Source organism: Chamaea fasciata, unplaced genomic scaffold (genome assembly GCF_029207755.1).
Source record: "Chamaea fasciata isolate MVZ Bird 193981 ecotype frontalis unplaced genomic scaffold, bChaFas1.0.hap1 SCAF_12, whole genome shotgun sequence".
In the NCBI taxonomy this organism is placed as follows: domain Eukaryota; kingdom Metazoa; phylum Chordata; class Aves; order Passeriformes; family Sylviidae; genus Chamaea; species Chamaea fasciata.
In genome coordinates, this window is record NW_027094097.1 from 20444572 (window position 1) to 20459925 (window position 15354).

The window sequence follows — 15354 nt, forward strand, 5'->3', positions numbered from 1 at the left end:
AGCAGGGAGGGAGCTGCTTCTGAGTGTTGCCAGTGCCCGGCAGACTGGGGAAAAAGTGCCGCGTTCCTTCCAGGGTCCAAGGCTGTGCCCATTGTGGTGAAAGGTGCCTACTTGCTTTTCAAAGCCCTCCTGAACCATATGTCCCCTATGCAGCTAAAAAGCGTCAGCTCGCTCTTCTGGCCAAGAGAAGACAAGCCTCTCAGGAGAAAATGAACAAGAAGAATGCCAAAGGCAAGAGCACACCAGCGCAAAAGAAGACGGAGCCAGCCAGCAAACCCCAGGTAAACATGATCTGCCTGGGTTGGTGCCTGGGACCTTTGCATTGTCTGTGAGATGGGCAGGGGCTGCTTACAGTGGAGGCTCTGTGCCAGCCAGGGCCTGGTATGTGGATCCATTGCACCAGGAGTTTGCAGGCTTGGGTCTCTGCTGGCCAGGGGATGGGCCCTCCAGGACCATCCCCTGGAGCCCCCAGCCTGCACTGCAGGGTTGTTCTAGTCTCCACTAGTGAGGAACCCCAGCTGCAAGCCCAGCAGTGGGAGTTGTCCAGGGCTTTCCACCGGGGTGTATTTTCCTTACAATGGTCCACATTACAGTTCACAGTTTCCACTGCTCCTGCACCGCAGCAGCTGAACATCACCAGCAGTTGTGGGGAAGAGCTGAACTGCCTGAGCTGTGTGCTGCCCGAGCACCTGCTGGTGGAGATCCTCTGTGAGAGGCTGAAGGTATGTGGGGTGGGGAAAAGGAGACATTCCTGCTCCGGAGAACAGGCAGTGAGGTACAACTCGGAGAGGAGGAGGTCTGTACATGCTCTTGGAGGATCCTGGCCTGTGTGCAGGGAACCCTGGGGGAAGCTGCAGATGCCCTTAGTTGGCAGAGCCTAAGGACAGACACAAGCTGCTCTTAGCTAATGCACCTGGAACAAGGACAGCTGGTGCCCTGTGACATCTGGGTTTACTGTCCAGCTGTGAGCTCCCTGTGTGCAATGGCTGACTTACTCTTCCCTTTATTTGCAGCACGAAGACTGCTGCAAGGGAGTGGTCTTTGATGGCTTGGAGAGCCTCTTTGCAAGAAGCCTGGAATCTTCTCTGCTCTGTGTACTCACAGCTGTCAAGAATCGCCATTATATCTACGTGGTGCACGTGCATCGAGATTATGCTTCTTGGAAAGCCAGGAAGGAAGCTGAAATACAGAGGAAGGAAGATGAAAGACAGAGGGAAGGTGAGATATGTCTGTCCCTCTCAAATCTTCTCTCTCAAGCCCTCAGACTTATCTCTGTGTGTCTGGGTTTGCAGCAGAGCTTGTAAGAAGTGTTTTTATTCATCTTTCCACCTTCTGCCTCTGTAACCACACTCATCTCAGAGTTGCAGGAGACTGGAGGCTTTAAGACACCTTAATCTCTAACATTCAAGCTTGGGCAGAAGTTCAAGCTGTTGTAGCTCAGTGACAAACAACTGTCCTCAGCCCTGGTGCACTTAAGCCAGGAAAAGCACAGGAACTCACTGCCTGGCCATCGTTTGAGGGATTGTCTGAATTTTGGAGCAGGGATATGAGCTCCCCAATGTCTCCTGGTGTGATATGCTGGGTTGGGAAAAGCTGTGAGTCCTTGCAGCTGACTCCCAAAGCACCCAGCTGTGCTTGCTGTCACTCATGGTTTCTCCTCTGGTTTGTGCTAAAGAACTGCAGCGGGAGGAAGCTCTTCAGAGGAACAGAGAACGTGCCTTGAGAATGGATGAGGAAGAGTATGATGCCCTCCCTGAGGAGGAGAAAGCTGCCGTGGATGAAATAATATGGGAATTGAACCATATGCGGAGGGAGAGGCGAGTAAGCCTTCCATGGGTTCCTGCTCAGGGTAGTGTCCCCGGAGGGTCTCCCTGCTCCAAGGACTCTGAGCTCAGACATGTTTGATAGCAAAGGCCAGAAGCAACACAGGGATGGCCACTCTTAGCTCCCCGGCTCCCAAGGGAGGAAGGACCTTCTTCTGTTGAGGTAGAACATCTTCTTCTCTATGGTGAAGACAGAGCTGGGCTGATAGGGTTTTTTACTGCAGCTGAATCCCACTGGGGCAGCCCATGAGATGAACAGGTTAGCAAAGCTTGGGAGTCCACCGACGCTTGTGAAGCCTGGGAGGCCACAGGGGAAGCAGCCAGCAGAGACAAGGACTTGGAGGCTGTCTACCAAAAGAATGATCTGAACAGTGTTTGTTTCTTGCTGCCTCAGGTTTCAGACACAGAAAACATCCTGGGGATTGTTCAGGCTGAAAACATCAAAATCTCTGCAAAGGTCTATGATGTTTCTCTGAGGATCGACATGCCTGAAGGTCAGTGGACGCCTCCCAGACAAAGCAGTCCAGGTGCACTGCATTACCTTGGGGGGCGGGCGACCAAAGCGCATGGGATGGGATGGGATGGGATGGGATGGGATGGGATGGGATGGGATGGGATGGGATGGGATGGGATGGGATAGCATGCAAGGATGGCATGGACACATGAAGCACAAACCCTGCAAGTGGTGTGGAATAATGCATTGTCAGGGCATTGACAGCCTTAAGTCTCTCCCCTCTGAACTTTGAAGTGTGCAGCTTCACGTGCAGATTGGATTTGGGGGCTTTGAAACAACAGTGACGGGAACAGGCAGTTGGCAACTCCCACGGGCTCAGCACAGCATATAAAGTAATTTCCGTAGCTACTAATCCTGCAGATAATTTGAGTAGGAAGAGAAAAGGCAGACAAATAGCTGGAAAATACTGTCAAGAACAGAAACTTGCTGGAAAGGGTTTTGTGTCAAGACCTCCATGTAGTTTGTGACCTGGCGTGTTCTGCAGCTGATAAATACCATTTCTGACCTGGCTCTGCGGGTTTTCTGCAGGTCCAGATGGAAGTTTGGAATTTGGAACCATTAATGTCCTAGATAAGGTGAAGAAAGTCCTGAGTCTAAAGAACAAAGGGGTATACAACATTGAGTACAGGTGAGTCCAGCTGCCTGGTAGTGAGCATTTCTTCAGATTCCCAGGCCTGCATTCTCCCTCTGTCAATGGCTAGAACCTGTTTTCATGCTGGCTACCTCATGGGAAATACAAAACCCGGACTCTCTAATCTCAACTATTTTACTAGAGAATCCAGCCACAAACCAGCAATTCTTCACAGCTCAGCACGAACCCAAAGGAGAGCCCCAAAAATTTCAGCCACTGAAATGATGAGATTCATTGCTTTTCTTTGATGGTCACTTCCTTTCTCTTTCTGAGACTCTGTAAAGAAGCAAATGAAAAATTCTGGTATCAAGGTTTCATGCATTAACCTTGTGATTGTCTGCACTCTCTGTCAAGATCCAGGATTCCCTGAGCAGAGCTGAACTCTCCCTTTTTTTTTGTTTTTTTTTTCTGGTCCTATGCAAAGTCCTGGCCGTGCTGGTGGTGCCTGTACTTTTAACTGCAGAGATCTCCATTCCTTCCCTTTCTCCCCAGCTTCACGCTGAAGGGTGCAGGTCCCAGGACGCAAAACTTGGCATCCCACTTCAGCGTTGAGCCTCGGTCGGGCATGCTGACTGCCTCCCAGCCTGGTGTGAATATTGAGATGCTCTTCCACCCCACAAGTGAAATCTTCCTCAAGAACAAACCCATCCTGTACTGCCAGGTGAGCTGCTTGGGCCAGGCTGTGTTATCTCTCGACATTTTGGGAGTGTAAACAGGATAGGTGTCGAGTGGAAGGAGTGCTTTAACTGGAGAATCCTCTCTCCTACATACACAAACAAAGTCTTTCAAAACCATTTGGGAGGCTTCTTAAGTGGAGCTGAGCTTCTGACTCCGGAGGAGGTGCTTAAACAGGGAGGGGTAAACTGATGGAGGCCTGGGGTGGAGACTGGGGACTGGGGTAGAGGCTGGCCTCTTTGCTGTGTTTACCACCCCTTCCTGTGGACACAGGTGATAGACGGCAGCTCAGGGGAAGGAGGCCAGACTGTTGCCGAGATCCCACTGAGGGTGTCGGTGAGAGCTGTGTACAGCAAGTACAGCATTGAGCCCGCCTCACCCATCGACTTCGGTGCCATGCTCGAGGGCACCAAGAAGACCCAGACTGTCATCCTGGAGAACAAAGGCATGCTCAGCTTCGAATTCTACATCCACCGAGCACCCGAGGATGCATCTGCATGGGAAAGCCAAAGGTACGAGAAGCCCTGCACCACCTTTCCTGTCTGAGGAGGCACCAGCCCACGGCTGGTATGTGGCAGGCAGCCAGGAGACCTGGGCTGTTGTCCGTTTGCATCCCTGGCTTGGGGAGAGGGAGCAAAAAAACACCGCAGTGTCCCCAGGTGTAGTACAAAGCTGGTGATAGAGCTCCTGTCCAGCAATGGGTGCTGCACTCAGGGAGCCATCAGGAGCAGGAAGGCTTCCCTCCGTGTGGAGGAAGGCCAGCTTTGGCCTCAGAGAAAGGCAGGGGAGCTCAGCATGACAGATACCTCTGCTTTCTCCTCTCAGTTCAAAGCAAGAGCAATCTGCTCCATCAGCTGCAAAGCGCTCAACAGGAAAGAAATCGAGCTCCTTGACAGGTGGGTGACTCCTGCTCCCCAACAGTGCTGCTGCCGCGGGGGATGTGAGAAGATGCTGCTGTGCCCTGGCTGGGGGCTCATGGCTATAGGGTGGGACACGGTCTACAGGATGGAACCCAGTATCTGCTCAGTCCCACTGACACTCCTGTACTTTGGCTCTGACCTGGACTTGTGGGATCAACAGGGGGGAGCAGGTCCTGTGTTTGGTAGCTGCTAGCCAGCATAGGTCTGTGAACACCACAGAAGCAAAAACACGCCTCAGTGAACTCCCAGTCCGCAGAGCTCAGACAACATTGCTTTTTCTTCTTCCAAGTCACCTACCTTTCTCCTGTCCTTTCTCACAGCTATTTCTGCTCTCCTGTGTTACCTCTGGAGGCTGAAGGATCACAGCTACCACCTTCATTCTTTACACTCAAACTCCTTTCTCTCTGCTACTTGGGACAGGCTTGCAGCTCCTCTTGGCTTGTTGGTCTCAGCCTGGGGCTGCCCTTGGGCCATGGAGTCATCCTTCCCTGCCCTGGGACTGGGGTGCTTGGGCCCAGCTGGAGGCCAAGGCGGGACACACTCTTTGCTGGGGTGCTCAAGGCACAGCTGTTAGCCATCAGCCTCTCCTGGAACTTTTTCTGCAGGGTCCCCTCAGTCTTGGCATGTTCACGGTGTCCCCTTGCTCCGGCTCCATCAGTCCGTGGGGCCAGCAGAAGATCACAGTGGAATGCCTGGCAGGGCAGGAGGGGACGTGTGAGGAGCAGCTCTACATTGACATCACGGGCAGAGACCCCAGGGACAATCCCCTTGGCATTCCCTTTACCCTGACTGCCGAGTCCTGCCTCCCAGGTACGTACTGCCCACAGGTTCCCTTGGTCACACCTGCTGCTGATCAGCACCTAAACTTGCTGCTTGGATAGAGATGCACGCTAGCCCTGGTGTCCCGCCTTTGAATCCTCAGAAGTTCCAGCCCTCTTCAAGTCCACCAGCAGACTCATCCTTCCCAGGCTGAGAGGGATGCATGGAAGGATAAAAGGAAAGCAGCGCTCTCTAAGACCGAGGTTGACTGAGCTCCATCCTCAAAGCCAGCTCCCCCACCCAAGGCTGGGTTTAGCAGTCACCCAGGGCAGAAAGGATGACTGAGAGGAAAAGCCTCCTGAGAGGCCAGCAGGGTCCAGATAAATTCATCAGTGAGGCTTCTCCTCCATGCTCATCCCTCTGGTCTATCCACAGGACTCGTTGAGGATGTCCTGTCAATCTTTGAGAAGTACCCGATCTGCAGCAGCACTGACCTGAGCCGCAAGCTGCGGTCAGTGGAAGGCGTGGGCTTGTTCATCAGAGATGAGAACAAATTCATCTTCAACAAGGTTCTGGTTGCGCAAGAAGCTGAAGCTCATTTCAATATCTACCATGCAAGCAGCCTGCCGTGTGATGTGGTGCTCTCCATCAGACCCCTGCGTGGAAAGGTAAGAACAGGAGGCCAAGGTGATGGTGTCCCTCTAAAGGCAGTGTGAGAGTCTGTTTTGTTCTCCAGATGCATTGCTTCCTGGGGCCCAGACTAGTCTAGCTCAGTGCAGGTCAAACTGCAGGGGAGAGCAGCAGAGCCAGGGAAGAGTTGTGTTGAATTTTGCATGTCTCAGGCAAGGTTCTGGCTCACACCTCTGGGCCTTTGGCGGGAGAAGTGAATCCTTCTGAACCTCTCCTGGACGCACACTCAGAGAGGGGCTGTCATGAACTGACATGCCAGGGTTCAAAGGAGGCATTTCCTCAGGCTCCCTGGCTTTTCCTTCACTTTGAAGGCCAGTTCCAGGTTATTTGCAGGGTTTTCCAAGCAGTGCCCACCTCCCATGTATGCTGGGGCAGCGGCCAGGGCTCAAAACACAGACTGCTTTAGCACAAGGTCAGCGTTCCCTGGGAGGGAGGGAGCCTGCCCAGGGAAACAGGGAGGAGGACACACTGCCTGGGGCTGTTCTCAGTAACGCATTTATGAATAAAACTGTGTCATGTTGAAAGGTGTTTTCTCCTAACACTGCTCTCTGGGTTCCCCCAAGGATAAAAGCCCTGTCAACAACGTTTTCAAGTTGTATGCAGTCAAGATGTCCATTCAGGGCTCATCCTGTGCTGTTGCTACGGTGACCTTCACCCCACCAGATGAGCAGACCTACGACTGCACTTTCAAGGCTTCCCTTGTCATCCCAGAAGGGTAACTGACTGTGAAATATTGGGGGAGGCTTCAGTGATAGCTCCCTCTCCACTGGGCAGGCACAGGCCTCTTGTTAGCTCTAATGCTTTCAGTAGCCATAGGCAGAGTACTTGGCATGAGATGATCTGGGAGGCAGTAACCGTTGGACAAAGCCAAAAAATGAGACTGATGGTTTATCCTTTATGAGGAATTATGAAGACATGGAAATATTAGGTAGCCAGCTGAAAGTTACTGAGATGTGCTGCAGCTGACTTGGGGATTTCCAAGGACAAAGGCCTAGATGAAGCAGTTCCTGTGCCAGCAGGTCAGCAGTCACAATTTCCTGTGTACCTGTAAAATTAAGTGCTCCTCTGATCACTGTGATTCCCTGGTATTCATTAAGCTATTTTATGTAAGGGACTGGAGCTGGTATGAAAGAGAAGCACAGTTCCTCTGCCCTGGGACCTGTGTAGTGCAGCTTTGACCTGCCCTTCCTCAACCTTTTAGTGGCTGAATTGGAACAAGAGAAGTCTAATTGCTAATATGCAATTGCTTTCTTACTGTTCTTGGAAATGATCTTTACTGATGGTGACAATGATTTATTTTTGCCTTCTTGCTTTTGTACTGCTTTCATGCTGTGCTTTTGCTTGTTGCATGTGTCTCATCTCACTGCAGCCAGGAGATTTGCCATGCCTCATCTGGTGCCTCATTATCTACCTCCTGGATGGCATGATTCAATTAACTGAAATTATTTTTAATTGTTATTGTGGAGGGCTCTTTGGAACAGATTCCTCTTGTGAATGGCGCTGAGTGGACTGGGAAGAGCCTGGTGGGGGCTGCCTTGTGTGGTTCAGGAGCCTCAGGCAGGGAAAACACTGTGGGTGGCCCTTGCTGCCTCACTCACCCAGGGAGAAATGGGTTAGTGCCAGCTGAAATTGTTTCTGTGCCTCTCCTGCAGCCCTGTGAAATTTAAACCCCAAATCCTGACCTTCACCATCAGCGGGAAGGGGCATGAGCCGCAGCTGACAGTCGTGTGCCCAAGTGCTTGCAGCAGGAGGGGAAATTCCGAGCTGTGCTTCAAGAGGCTCCGGCTGGGGGAGTCAGAGATGCTCCCCCTGGTCATCCAAAACAAGGGCATAATACCTGTCAAGGTGAAGACCTGCTCAAGGAATGGTCTGGTTTGGGAACAAGTGCTTGTGGCACAGGGGAAGGGTCCCAGAAAACACGGCAGACCTGGGAAGAGGTGTCAGAAATTCTTTTAAAGCAAGTGACTGACATCTGTTCTCCAAGAAGGGAGTTCTTGGAAATCGTGCCTCTAGCCTTTCTTCTTTAAGTTGAACACAGGAAAGGTGGTGCAGTATTTTCCCCCATCTCTCAGGTCACCTTTTGTTCTCATGGACATGGGGTGATTTTCCAGCTCCATTAGATTGTTTTCGATCCCAGTTTACTGCATTTTAAGTAAACTTAGTTGTGGCTTAATTACATTCTGCTCATTACTTTCTGTCCTGTTTGATTCTGTGTCAGGTCCATCCAAATGCCTCTGAGCGCTCTTTTTTCCCAGCTGGTTTGACTTAACTTTTGTGCTAAGTGCTGTTTGTAGTGGGAGAGGTGCTGGGTTCCCATGCGGGACCAGCAGCACTGCGGGGTCAGTCCCTGTGTTCCCACCCTGTACTCACACCAAGTGTCAATGTGCTCTGTGCTCCCTTTTCTCAGTTCACGTTACACCTGGAGGATGAGCACGGAGCGTTCCTCTTGAAAGGCAGGGGCTCCACACTTGAGAGATTCTACACTGAAGATGCGGAAGACGACTCTGCTGTACACGGTAAATTCATTAACCGTGAAGTGTGATCCTGCACAGAGGGAAAACGTGTGCCCTGCTCTTGGCTTCTCTGAGCAGCAGCCAGATGTTAGACACAGTTTCTTTTCTTGGGCTCTCTGTCCCCCAAGCTTTTCTTGGGGACTTTCTCCTAGCAAGTTGTAAGAAGTTCTTTGGCTCCTCTAGACAAGGTGGGTTGAGTTGTGGGGGACTGTCACTACCTCAGTGGACCCTCTGAGGTATTTGCTGCTTGAGGGAAGGCACCAGCCTGAATGGACACAGCCCTTGAGCACACAGACAACCAGCAGAAGCCAAAAGCACTCTCTGGCTCCGCTTTCCATACGGCTGGAGCTGGCTGGAAGCAGATGGAATGCGGGCTGGGCATCAACCTGAGGTTAAGCTGCTTAAGCGGTGATGTGTCTGGAGGTGGCAGTCTTGTGAACACAGGAAGAGGGTCTGGAACCACTGGGGGTAGAACCCGTGCTTAGGAGGCAGCTGATTTCAACCTCTCATTCCTCATACAGCCTATGGAAATATTTCCTCTGTACCGCCGTATCACTTAACTCTGATTTCCGTTGCTGTGCAGAGCGTAAGCCCCCAAAGCCTTTCCTGCTTCTGCGTCCTGGGGAATCGACAAAGTTCGACGTCATTTTCAAACCCACCCTGGCTCAACGACTGGAAGGGAGGATTCGTGCGTTAGTGGGGGACAAATACTCTAACAAGACCCTAATGGAGCTGGTGGGTGAAGGCCACAAGGACGAATTCACCCTCGACGGACTGGAGGAAGGTACACAGGAGAGGAATGCTGAGAGCATTCTGAAGAAAGACATCATTGATGGTAAGAGAGGAGAGGCTGCCAAGGTGGAGCAAGGAAGAGGGAAATGTCTGATCATGTGTGTCCTCTCTCTAGCCAGGCCTGGGCTGTCACCCACCGGACTTGGTGGCCTGTGGGCGTGGCAGGCATGCCTGCAGAGCAATGTGTGCTGTGCTTCATGTGGCTGGCTTAGGGGTGTGTCAGGGTGTTTCCCTGAAAGTGGTGGGCTGGGGAGCCGCCTGGGAAACTCCCTTCCAGAGGGAGGAAGGCTTGGAGCAAGAAAGCATTGAACATACAAGTGTCTGTGCACGTGAATGGGGGTGGATGGAGCTCCCTGCATGCTGAGGTTGCCTTGTTCTCCTCCTCAGCAGCTGTCAGAGCGAATCACATCCAGTTTGGGGACTGTTCTGTTGGAGAGCCCTGCAACAGGACCTTCACCATCACCAACCACACCTGTACGAAGGTCATGCGCTTTGAGTGGGAGGCAAACGCACCATTCCAGTTCTCTCCCAAGGTGAGCGTGGACGGCTCTGCCTTTCCCCATTGCTCAAGCCCTGCCCTGGTGTTCCCAGGAGCTGGCAGGCAGTCCTCACGTACCAGTGACAGCCCATTCCAGTGCCACGTAGGAGATGCCGAGATGCCAAGTCCCTGGCTTGGCAATGGCTGCCAGCCTTGCAGAAACGGCTTCATGTTATGGGAGGTGGCACCTTCTGTTCATACTTTTGTCTATCAAACTTCACATAAATCCACTCCGACGCGCAGATTCCTGGCACAGCAGCTCACCACATCAGTCCCTTTTGCTGTCAGTCCTGCCCTTGGCAGTGCTTCCAGTTTGGTTTTGACTCCCTGATTCTCCCTAGGTGGGACATCTCCATCCTGGCTGTGCCAAGGACATCACAGTGACCTTGAAATCAGATGTCCCAGCCACCTTCAGGAGGCACCTTGTGAAATGTAAGGTGACCGAGATCAACTTTGAGCTGCCAGGAGGGGAGGTTCAGGACTGCGACAACAAAATGCGCATTGTCACGTGGAATCAAACCACCAGGGAAGAGCCGGCAGCCAGGTGGCCTGGAAAAAGGAAGGCGAGAAGCAAAATGGCAAAAGAAGACAGCCCAGCTTTTACAAAAAGAGCCACGGTAACCCCCATCACTGCTGGCTGAGCAGCTCCTGCTTCCTCTGGACATTGGACAGCCGTGAGGTTCACCAGCAGTGCATTCTAGGGGAGAGGTGGATGCACAGTGACCGGACACACTCACGTGAGAGGGGGAGGCCTTTTGACAAGAGACCTTTAGCCAACACAAACTACGAGTCTGTGCCACAAGCACAAGGGTTGCAGCCCGTGTTGAATGGGAGACAATGTTTGATGATGTTATCCCACTTTATGGTGGTTGAAATCTCTTCATCTGATCTGGTGCCTTTTCACCAACAAGGAGTTAAGTCTGCTGCACTCTGTCTCTTCTTTGGAAGTGAAGTATACTTCTCCTGCATGTGCTGGTGAACTCCAAGTTTTGTCTGCATGGATACCAGAGTTTTTAGTTGTGATCTCTGTATTGTGTGGGATATCTCATCATGGAGTAGCCCAGGCACTGTATGACAGTATGGAGGAGTCTGGAGAAGGATCATCTCCAGAGACTCTTGCTTTTATTGTCATTATTGCCAAACACACTCGTCTTGGGTGAAGGTTCTTTCTGAGTTTCTGAACCATTTTAAGGCCTCTAAACCATCCTCTTTTCTATCAGAACATCTGCAGTTGGAGACTTTCCCAGTGAGATCTTTCACATCCCAAAATGCCCGTTGCCAGCTCCCTGCAGTGTGGTTGTTGCTCCACACGTGACATGTGGAGAGCACTTTCTCCTAAGACAAGAAGAAAAAGGTGCTTTCCAGAACTCTTCAGTGTCGCCTCGATTTTCAGCCTTCTGATGACTGTTTACCTATTTCCAGTGGAGTTTCTCAGGGATGTAACATAAACAAGTAGATTGTTTTCACATACCAATATGTGATGGACTTCTGAGATGACCATTGGGGTCAGAGGGGTGTCCCCTTTGTCCTCCAATCCTGGGCCAAACTCCAAATCCTGTTTAAACCCAAACCCGACAATAAACGGCGCTTTTTTTTCTTTCCTCACTTCAACCTGTCGGGTGAGTGTGGTTCTTTCGTGTCCCTACTGGCGACATCTGGTGCCCGCTCGTGAGAATTACAGTGTGTGGAGTCAGTGAGATTGTCTTCAAGGTAACGGGGGTTGTGTGTAGGTAGCCGCCTGCGAATATGGTATCCCGGAGCTCTAAGACAGAGGTTGCTGTCTTCGCCTTCTGGCGCCATCTGCTGGAACGGAACCAGGGTTTTGTTTCTGAGGAAGAGTTTCAGTGTTTATATTATTTTGGAAAGGCAAAAGGCTTCCTTATTCATGCTGGGATGGCTATCTCAGAAACTGCCTGGGGTCGCCTGGGTGGTTATCTGATTTGGGCTTTGTCTGCGAATTACGATGCAGACATGGTAAATCTGACGGTGCTCTGGAGACGATGCGATACTGTTTTAAGGAGTTATTGGGACTCCGGGGCCCCGTTGAGTATCGGCAGCTCTTTTGAGGGGCTGTCGGGCTCGGACGCTGAGGCTGAGGAGGAGGTCCTCCCCTCGGAAGCCGAGGTGGATTCAGGGTCCGAATGGGGCGGGGAGCTTACCGTTGACCCCCGGGACGCTGCGTTCGTGGATGGCGAGCCAGGTTCCCCGGGGGGCGCGGACGAGCCGCTGAGCGGGGGCTCGCCAGTTCTTGAGGAGCCGGCCGTGCCGGCCCCGACCGCTTCGCCCATTCCGGCGCCCAGGAGGCTGAAGAGCGGGGGGGTTTCCCCCTCCCCGGCGCTCTCCCGGCGCTGGCGGGGAGCGCGGCGCTGCTTCCGCCCGTCCCCACGCCCAGGAGGCGGAGAAGCGGAGGCGGCTCTCAATCCCTCTGCGCCTTTCCGGCGTCGGGGGGGAGCGAGGGGTCGCGGGCTCCGCAGGCGCCTCTGTCGGAGCCGGACGCGGTGACGACGCAGCGTCCACATCGCGGTGTGGGCCACGAAATACCCCCTCGGAACGGCGCTGGAGCCGGGGGCAGCCCCGCCCGGCGATGCGCTGAGCAAGGCGCCCGCGCGAGCGGCGAGGGCCCCGGAGGGGGGAGCGTTGATCGACTTGCTGTCGGACCCGATCCCTGTGGGCGGGCAGTCCGTCCCGCCCCGCGTGGAGCGGGCGGGGCCCTCTCTGGGCCTCTGCGCCACAGGCGGAGCCATGCTGGGGGCGCTGCCAGCCCCGCCCCGCCCCGCCCCTCCCCTCCCCTCCCCTCCCCTCCCCTCCCCGTGTCAGCCCCGCCGGGCGCGGCGAGTGATGTTGCTCGTGCTGGGGAGGCTGGGCCGGGCCCGAGCGGCCCTGCACCGCGCCCCGCCCCCTCCGCGGGTTCTTCCCCGCTCGCGCCGCCTGCGCCGCTTCCTCCGCTGTCGGTTGAGTCTCAGGCGGCGGGGCGGGCTGGTGCTGCGGCTCCATCAGCCGCGCCCATCCCGGCGCCCCGTTCCCCCCCTACGCGGCGGGAAGTGAAAGTGAACGGTCCTTTCCAGTCCCTCTATGAGGCTGATCCCGGAGGCCAAAAGACTCCCTTCTCAGCCTGACTTTGTGGGCTCTGCTCGGTGATTCCTCCCTCCTCTGTTTGCAGGTGGTCAAGAGAGTCCCAGAACCAGCTCACGCTGTGCTGGAGGACAGCAGCCAGGAGGCCGAGCTGTACCTCAGTGCCATTGTTGCCTGCAGCCAGTTAAAACTGAACACGACTGTGGTCCAGCTCAAGGATCCCTTGCCCTTCCAGACAAGGAGAGCCACGTGAGTGCTGGAGGCCAGGCAGGGCCCTGTGAGCGGGAGCTGCCTTTGCCCAGGGCTGACCCAGTGCCTGCTTCCCAGAACTCTACCCCAGCCAAAACCAGCACAGGCCCATTCACGTGCACACAAAGCCAAGCAGGAGGTGGTGGTCAGGACAGGTTCAGTGCTGCCACACCCTTCTGCTGAGGACAGCCGTGGGTTTGCTTTCACTGCCTGTCACCTGTCCTCATCTGCTCAAGAATAAGTTTGCAGTCAAACCAAAACCTAAAGTCCAGAGTAAGCCCCTCAGCTTCAGTGTCCTGGGCACCATGTTGGCCCTTTCCTCTTAAACTTCCAGACTTGGAAATACATTTCTGGGCCACCCAGGACAGCGGAACGTGGCAGGGTTGCCTGGGGAAGAAGATGCTCCTCAGGAGAAATTGATGCCAGGAGTCCATCAGGCAATGTTACTGTACTATTTGCTTTGTATTTATTGGACTTTTTTTTTATTCCTCCTCCTTGCTTTTCAGTTTCAGGATGCACAACACAGGCAGGGAAGGTAGCCCTGGAATACTCCTGGGAGGAAGCTGCAGATAGTGAAGCAGTGAAGAAGCCATTCTCAACCACTCTGATGCGTAAGGGCATTTCACTCGGTAGCTGAGGGCCTGGGGAGAACACCCTGCCACTTCACTCCAAAACATGACTTGCTTTTTCATCCTTGTCCACACATCCACTTTCATCAGCATCTTCCCAGCTGCAGCTGGAGTTTTCTCCTTGCCCCCCTCTGCCTTTCAGCCCCTTTTGTTCTCGCCCTGCCACCTGTGCTCTGCAAAGGAGCTGAGGCAGACTCTGGGGAAAGCCACGTGCCTGGGTCAGGGCTGGGAAGGGGACATCAGGTCATCTCTGAGAGAAGTCTGAGACTGGGAAAAACAATGGTGTAATGCGTGAGCTGCCCTACAGCCCCTGTCTGTGTGCAGTTCCCCATTCCAGGGCAAATGCAAAGTCATTGTCTAAAACCAGCTCTCCTGCTCTGGCACGGGAGTGTGTGCTGCAGGCAGGGACCCTACTCCCAGACGCTCTATTTCCTGCTGAAAGTACTTGGCCAGAGATGCTCCAAGTGCATCCCAGCTCTCTTCCACCTACCTGCAGCAGGAGGCAGAGTTGCTGGGAACACAGGGTTTTGTCTTTGAAAGGTGTCCTCTTCCTCTCTGCAGGGCGGTTCCTGTCTTCTACTACTGTAAGGCATCAGAAGAAGCTGGTGAGTCGTTTCTGGTGGGAGCAGGACCATCCTTTTGAGATCCATCCTTCTGAGCTGTGGCAGCTGCAGCAGCTTGCCGAGCAGCACGATTCTGAGCAGCAGCAGCAGCAGCAGCAGCAGGAGGAGGATTCCAAGGAGCAGCAGCAGCCTGAGGAGCAGCAGCTTTCTGAGGAGGAGTGGCTTTACATAGAGGAGGAGGAGGAGGAGGAAGAGTTTTCTGAGGAGCCGTTTTATGAGGACGAGGCAGAGTTTCCGGAGATAGACCCTAATGACATGACGAAGCTATCTGAGGAGGAGCAGCTTTCTGAAAAAATTGCCCAAAGAGCAGAAATCCCCAAACAAGTCACATCAAATCATGGAGAAGCTAATGGGACGGAGCCGTGTGGTTGGAGTATGTGTATTTTACTCTGTATTATTAATTTACTGATGCTTAGTATTTCAGCAAGTAACTTCCAGGGCTTCCAGGACTGTCCTAGACATGCGATCACAAATTATTCACCAGTGCCGCTTGTTCAAGAGAAAGTCTATGTGAACAGTGGCATCTCTGAGGCTCTTGCTGCGTGTGGGGTTTTTTTGTTGGTTGTTTTGTTTTGTTTTGTTTTTGGTTTTTTGTTTGTTTGTTTGTTTTTGTTGGTTTTTTTTTTTTTTTTTTTTTTGCCTTTCAGCTGCTTCCATCTACATTCCTGAGGGGGAAGGTTCAGGCCAGGACTGGGAGGCCTATTCTGCCCAGCATTAGCCCATTTCAAATCTTGAGACTGAGTCGTCAAAAGGTAGCCTTTTCCTGCTCTTTTTCTTTCTGTTTGTTGTGAAGTTTGAAGAGGATGTGTGCTTGTGACAGGCTCGCCTCCAGCAAAACATCTCAGTGTCCAGGTCCTGCCATTGCAAACTGCTGCTTGTGGTGGACTTGGAGTCCTGATCTGCACTAAGCCAACACAAATAACCTC

At 53.2% G+C, this 15354-nt stretch overlaps 1 protein-coding gene across 1 annotated transcript in view; it reads left to right on the plus strand.

Annotated features, from left to right (window-relative positions):
• LOC136296100 (hydrocephalus-inducing protein homolog) overlaps window positions 1-15146 on the plus strand; it is a 117564-nt gene extending 102418 nt beyond the window's left edge. The window contains 22 exon segments of the mRNA XM_066194923.1: window positions 154-277; window positions 575-722; window positions 1014-1218; window positions 1676-1821; window positions 2218-2317; window positions 2866-2965; window positions 3461-3629; window positions 3917-4155; window positions 4469-4537; window positions 5165-5373; window positions 5758-5990; window positions 6576-6727; window positions 7665-7857; window positions 8420-8528; window positions 9109-9360; window positions 9708-9850; window positions 10197-10418; window positions 13016-13176; window positions 13683-13701; window positions 13703-13787; window positions 14367-14801; window positions 15076-15146. Of these exon segments, the coding sequence (XP_066051020.1) occupies window positions 154-277; window positions 575-722; window positions 1014-1218; window positions 1676-1821; window positions 2218-2317; window positions 2866-2965; window positions 3461-3629; window positions 3917-4155; window positions 4469-4537; window positions 5165-5373; window positions 5758-5990; window positions 6576-6727; window positions 7665-7857; window positions 8420-8528; window positions 9109-9360; window positions 9708-9850; window positions 10197-10418; window positions 13016-13176; window positions 13683-13701; window positions 13703-13787; window positions 14367-14801; window positions 15076-15146 (3584 nt within the window).
• The last annotated feature ends 208 nt before the right edge of the window (window positions 15147-15354 follow it).